Genomic DNA, 7,176 nt, shown 5'->3' with positions numbered 1-7,176 from the left:
AATTCTTATCTTAAAGAGTGTCACTGAATAACATGTTGGAAACATTTAGTTTAATTAACTCTCTTTCCCATATAAAATAAAAACTCACTAGTTTCTTTTAAATAGTGGGCCTTAGTAGGTTCAGATGAATCACATCCTGAGCCATATCATTGAGTAACTATTAAAATGCTATGTCATGGGTTTTTTAAACAGTGTTAGAGAATTTACTTTCTCCTAAAAGTTAAAATACAAAGGTGGTTTTTGATTTTGCATTCAATATCTTTATTTCCATATGCTTTAACATCTGCATTTAACTGCCATTCAGTTATATAGATTCTTAATTTAAATTATTTTACTTTCCATGCTTTTGTATCATTTCTTTTTGGCAGCCTACAAACTACAAAAGTTTAAATCAATTAAAGTACATCATAACAACAAGAGCTGCTTCAAGAACAGATTTAGTTGGAAGATGAATGATTTTCTTAAATCCTTATCACCTCTAGTTTTCTTTCTTTCTTTTTTTTAAAATTATCAGTCAATTAAATTACTTGGTCATAATTGCAACTAAAGTGGCAAAAAAATCATATGGAAATCCATTCCATGAAAATATATCTGAGGATATCAAATATTGTTTTTAAAGAGGTAAAGAGATAACAATGTTTTCAATGTTAAGATTTTGTGTCCCTTTAGTTACAATAGTCTCTGGCTCTTTTGATAACTCATTCTGAAATGAGTTATATTTTGTTTCATGGATAGTAAAAGTTGAGAAATAAGTGAGAGTTTGGATTTTTCATTTCTGAAGCAATTAATCATTAAATTAAAGCTTTAAGAGACTGATAGCTTTTATTGCATTTGCGATTTAAAAATAGACATTACCGAAGAACAAACGCAGGTGTCAATTAACTATCATAACCAAATAGGTTCAAATATATTTTGCTTTTATCTAATACCTGAGTCAGTAGCCATCAATTGTGAGCTCCCTCAGTAACTAGAACATGCAATCACTCCCAAAAACTGCATAAGAAAGTGGGTGCTTGGTTCTGTGTTCCCATCTCTAGTTCCCTGGCACTAGTCCTGATGATATTTTTTACTGAACTATGAATGTATTAACATCATAAGTTTTATATGTAAAATAAAGTACCAGAAACAGGGCTTCCCTGACAAAAAAATTAAAATTGTCCATAAAATATTAAGAAACTAGGGTAAAAAAAGCATCAGCTGTTCAGATGTTTGTGAGAAGATTATATACTTCACAAACATTAATATTTTTTCATACTCAATTTCCTAATTCACCCGATTACTTAGTGAATCAGGTAAAATAAATAAATAAATAAATAAATAAACAAAACAAGAAACAAAACCAAAAAGAACATCAGTGTTGTTATGCTAATCAATCAACACTTGTTCCTTTTTCTTAGATTTATGTTTGGCAAGTCCCTGAATAATTCCCTGGAATTAGGTATTCATTATATACCTAAATTGTAACTTCATAATGTGTCAGTGCTGTCATTAAAATGTGGTATTCCACACAAATTAGTGGAGGATATCTGTAACATCGAACCTTATTTTAAATACTGAAATGAAAAACATTCCATCTTCAACCACAGGTAGAAAGATGATACGTTATGTTTGTATGGATGCACGACTGTGCAGAGTAATGTTGTATTGTATTGAAAATGGTAGAATTACATTTTTACGATATGAACTACCATTTTAATGATGCATGAAATCTGAGTTACTAATTTTCTCTCCTTAATCTCTCAAAGATTAACAAATGCTCAGTCATGGTGAGTTTATTCTAATCCCTAAGAAACATTAAAAAAAATTATCTTAAACATTTAATCTACAATAACCATATTAACATCTCCTGTTTGGCTGATTGTTTGCATTTTTCATCATAAACATTGACTTTATCTCCATAGGAGGCCAAGAAAAGCATGAATATAAAGCCCTTAAAATATATTTTCAGGTGAAAATAATTATACTAAGGAAATAGAGTTGCTAATTAATTGTAAGTTGCAGCAATACCTATAAACAATTGTCTCCAAATATGTTATTTTATTGAGTCTTCCCATTTGACAATTTTATTTTCCAGTAGAACAAAGACTTACAAAATGGAAGTGTCATCCTCATTCTGTCTATAGCAAGTGGTTCTTTTAGGCTTGATAAGGTAACCAGGTATGTCCAACAGGTTTCTTTAGTTATTTTAAGTTAGGAAATATTAACAAGGAATACTTGTTTTCATTAAGATGGCACAAGCATTTTTGAAAAATTTTAGGGAACTGCGTTTGACTTTAAAATATTAATGTGTAAAATAGTTACATCTTAATTAATAGTAATACCATCATATGAGAGATGCCAACACACAAAATTTCAAGATTTTTGAAACTTTGTATTTTTTAATATTTTAAAATAAAGGATTTTACTAAAATCAAAACTTTGTAATTGCTGATAAAATTTTCTCATTCTGATGAATATGTTTTTATAGCCTACCTGCAGATTTTCTTGCTTTTCAGTTTTCTTTTGGGGGGTGGGGTTTAACCTTCTCTCTTGGGATAAGCTTGAAATATGCACTATCCATGATACACATCTCAAAAGTAAGGTTGGGGTCATTCAATATAGATACGTTCCAATAGGGCCCAGAAACAAGACAATAAAAAGTTGACATGATTTAAAGGAAAGTTCTGTCATGTAAAAACATTTGCATAGTGTTTACGACTAGTGACCTGATCCTTGATCCCTATGAAGGCAATGCCTTTCACAAAAGACTGTGGGTCTGGGCCTTAAGAATTATTTATTTATATTAAATGTTCAAGTTGTATTATTTATGGTATAGTTTTATAATTTGCTGAGAAATGTCATTTTTTTCTTTAAGAAAATACCCACTTCTAAAAATTACTTCTGTTTGAGTTTAAAAGTCACCATTACTGTGTACAATCCAAACGACAATGAGCACAGACATTTATTGTACCTTTGGTGTCAGTATGCCTATCAGAAATACAGGATCTATGTGATAGCTTTATGTTACAAAATAAACATGTCACAGTACTTGAGAACCTTATGAAGACTTATGAGTTCTGATTCTATTCAATTAGGAATACTAATGCTACATTTGAGATTAAGAGTAATATAATTTTTAAAATATGAGTTAAATAGTGCTACAGATGTTTGAACTAATGTAACTTTAAGACAATATAAAATAGTAGCCCAAATAGCTCAATCTCCATTTTCCAGCTACTAAATATTACTTCTTAAGTTTATACTCAAAGAAGTTCTTCAAATTATAGTTTTTTTCTCTATATATTAAAGAACAAGCTTGAAAGAAAAAGTTTTGAGTTTAGCAGAGCCAAACTTCACCAAGAAAAGATTTTGTTGAGAATGAAAGACTATATTATCAGATAAGTAATATTAATTCGATTATTCAAGGATTTAATGCTGTGAGTAAAGTTCAGAATTTCCCCTAAAGTGTATATAGAACCATGTGCACAACTAGAAATGAACATAGTTTTAATAAAGTCAAAACCATACATATGTGACATGTGCTTCTTTATACAATAGCAGCATTAACTATTTAATTTTAGATAAGTATGGATTAATTTTTTAAAATGTATTCTTTGCTTATGCAGAGAATTTACAACTTAGCGAAAACATTCTTTGTGCTAATTGACATATGACACAAAGAATAAAAAGCCTTATGTAAGGACCATTTGTATTCAAGTAAAATACATCAAGATTTCCAAAGTTAATAAACAAAAAAGGTAAACAAAAATTGCACATTGTTTGTTCATTATCAGGATATATTTTAAATAAGGAGATCAAATCTTCCACTTTTTTTTTTTTTGATCTGATGAGTACACAGTCCTGGGTCCTTATTATAATGGTCTTATTTTGAAAGCATTATGGTGTGGAAGGTGGTTTGGGAGATGGACAGGATCCTTGACTATCAAAACTGGTTGCCCGGCCAGATAACTGAAAGATAATAATTTCATAATATATGATCTAGTGTAAAAAAATAATAAAGTGGGTAATTGTTACCTTTTAATAGCGAATATTCACCCCCGATATGCAAGCCTCTGAAGAGAAGATATACATAACTCCCCACGCCTTTCAGAACTCACCTTCTCAGGTATCATGAGGGGACACAAACATCTAACAAAGATGTAGGTAGAGCATTGTACATAGATGTCATGCAGAGCAACTGCAGACTCATTTCATATTCTATCACAGGATTTTAGTTCTTATTGTAAAATAACTAATGGTTTACTACAGTCGGGGGCAATCGCTGGGTAAGAACAAGAAGGTTCAAGACACAAGAGACTGCATTCCACTTTCTCTAAGGCAGGAGGTGATTTTTATAGGAGCAATTAATGAGATGAGAGGGACTGGGAAAATGGGAGCCACGAGTGATAAAGAATAATTTCTCATGGTCTTTAAATATTATGTGTATTTTAAAAGTTTAATTACAACAGAATAAACTTTTGTATCTAGGTAGAAGTAGACAGATTTTCCAAGTGATGCTTTAGTCTCCTCTTACCAACTTACTCAGCTCTTGAATAATTGTTCCCTTCTCATTTTGATACCGGCTGTGGCAACAAAACATAATTACACATGTACCACTTTCCCACAATTCAAAATCCAGCCAGTTGTTAGGTCTCCAGTCCCTATGTTCTGTTTGATCAGTGAATGTAGGTACAGGAGTTGGAAAAAATGAGCTATTTGCTAGAACAAGTATATTTACATAATCTTTTTGGCCCACTTGTCCTCTGATAGTCAGCTGCTAGAAAAATATATCTGGGATATTCTTCTGAGGCCCATATTGTAGCTTATTCTTCCTATATATTCTATGGTGACTGAAAAGTATTCACATGTTCTCAGACACAAACACATGCCTATTTCATAGCTCTTCTTCATCATATAAATGTATAACTTCTTATTAAACAGTCATAAGTATAATATGCCTTGGGTCACACAACATCTGTCTTTTCATTAGTTAAAAGTTGTTGGTCGGAGCCGGAGGAAGATGGCGGAAGAGTAAGACGCGGAGATCACCTTCCTACCCACAGATACATCAGAAATTCATCTACACGTGGAACAACTTCAACAGAACACCTACTGAACGCTGACAGAAGACCTCAGACCCCCCCAAAAGGCAAGAAACTCCCCACATACCTGGGTAGGTCAAAAGAAAAAAAGAATAAACAGAGACAATAGGATATGGACGGGACCTGCACCAGTGGGAGGGAGCCGTGAAGGAGGGAAGGTTTCTACACACTACAAGCCCCTTCGAGGGCGGAGACTGCAGGTGGCAGAGGGGGAAAGCTTCGGAGTAGCGGAGGAGAGCACAGCAACAGGGGTGTGGAGGGCAAAGCAGAGAGATTTTGGCACAGAGGGTCGGTGCCCTCAGGCACACACCAGCCCGAGAGACTTGTCTGCTCGGCCGCCAGGGCGGGCGGGGCTGGGAGCTGAGGCTCGGGTATCGGCTTTCAGTCGGAGCGCAGGGAGAGGTCTGGGGCTGGCGGCAGGAAGAGACCCTGAAGGGGTTAGTGCTAGCCCGGAGGGAGTCCGGGGAAAGGGTCTGGAGCTACCGGAGAGGCAAGAGACTTTTTTCCCTTTTGTTGCCTGGTGCGCGAGGAGAGGGCATTCCCCTCCCTCCCCTCTGCCTGAGTGAGCCAGAGCCCCCGAATCAGCGGCTCCTTTAAACCCGTCCTGTCTGAGCGAAGAACGGACGCCCTCCGGCGACCTACGCGCAGAGGCGGGGCCAGGTCCAAGGCTGAGACCCGGGAGCTGTGAGAGCAGAGACAGGGAAATCTCTCTGTGCAGCCTCCGAGGCAGCGGATTAAAGCTCCACGGTCCATTTGATGTGCCCTGCGTCTGTGGAGTGCATGAATGGACAGCGAATCATCCCAAATTGAGGAAGTGGACCTTGAGGACAAGATTTAAGACTTTCCCCCCCTTTCTTTTCCTCTTTTTACAACGAATTATCTCAAATTAAGGAGGTGGACTTAGCAAGATTTCAGACTTTTCGCCCTTTTCCTCTTTTTACAACGAATTATCCCAAATCGAGGAGGTGGACTTGAAGAGCAAGATTTTTGATTTTTCCCCCTGCTCTCTTTTTGTGAATGTGTATGTGTAATCTTCTGTGTAAGATTCTCTCTGTATAGCTTTGCTTCCACCATATGTCCCAGGGTTCTTTCGGTCCGTGTTTTTTTTCAATAATTACTTTTTAATTTTAATAACGCTACTATATTTCATACTTTATTCTATTTTACTTTACCTGCTCTTTCTTTTTTTCCTCCCTTCCCTTCCTCCCTCCCTCCCTCCGCTCCTCCTTTCCTTCTTTCTTTTTCTTTCCTCCATCCCTCCCTCCCTCCCACCCTTCTTCTTTCCACTTTCTTTTTCTTTCCTTCCTCCCTCCCTCCCTCCCTCCTGTCTTTCTTTCTTTCTTTCCTTCCTCCCTCCCTCCCTCTCTTCTTCCATTCACTCTTCCTTTTGCTTTCATTCCTCCCTCCCTCCCTCCTTTCTTTCCTTTCTTTCCATCCTTCCTCCCTCCCTCCTTTCTTTCTTTCTTCCTTCCTTCCTTCCTTACTTCCCTTCTTCCTTTCTTTCAATCTCTCTTTCTTTCTTCTACTAATTATTTCTTTCTACTTTTTCTCACTGTTATTCTGAGCCGGGTGGATGAAAGGCTCTTGGTGCTGCAGCCAGGAGTTAGTGCTGTGCCTCTGAAGTGGGAGAGCCAACTTCAGGACACGGGTCCACAAGAGACCTCCCAGCTCCACATAATATCAAGCAGCGAAAATCTCCCAGGGATCTCCATCTCAACACCAGCACCCAGCTTCAGTCAACGACCAGCAAGCTACAGTGCTGGTCACCCTATGCCAAGCAACTAGCAAGGCAGGAACACAACCCCACCCATTAGCAGAGAGGATACCTAAAAACATAATAAGGCCACAGGCACCCCAAAACACACCACCAGACGTGGACCTGTCCACCAGAAAGACAAGATCGAGCTTCAACCACCAGAACACAGGCATTAGTCCCCCCCACCAGGAAGCCTACACAACCTACTGAAACAACCTTAGCCACGGGGGACAGACACCAAAAACAACGGGCACTACGAATCTGCAGCCTGCAAAAAGGAGACCCCAAACACAGTAACATAAGCAAAATGAGAAAGCAGAAAAACACACAGCAGGTGAA

The 7,176-nt window shown here is 37.1% G+C and overlaps 1 protein-coding gene across 1 annotated transcript in view; it reads right to left on the bottom strand.

The window, feature by feature from the left end:
- Window positions 1–3,876: 3,876 nt before the first annotated feature.
- The window catches only part of SYT10 (synaptotagmin 10), a gene marked incomplete at both ends in the record, with an annotated part of 83,148 nt that continues 79,848 nt past the window's right edge, over window positions 3,877–7,176 (bottom strand). Inside the window, one exon of the mRNA XM_079714619.1 lies at window positions 3,877–3,948. Within this exon, the coding sequence (XP_079570745.1) occupies window positions 3,877–3,948 (72 nt within the window). The remainder of the gene's footprint in view (window positions 3,949–7,176) is intronic.

Source organism: Hyperoodon ampullatus (assembly GCF_949752795.1).
Source record: "Hyperoodon ampullatus genome assembly, chromosome: 11".
Taxonomy (NCBI): domain Eukaryota; kingdom Metazoa; phylum Chordata; class Mammalia; order Artiodactyla; family Ziphiidae; genus Hyperoodon; species Hyperoodon ampullatus.
The sequence above is the reverse complement of the archived record's forward strand: the minus strand, read 5'-3'. Positions and strand labels throughout refer to the sequence as shown.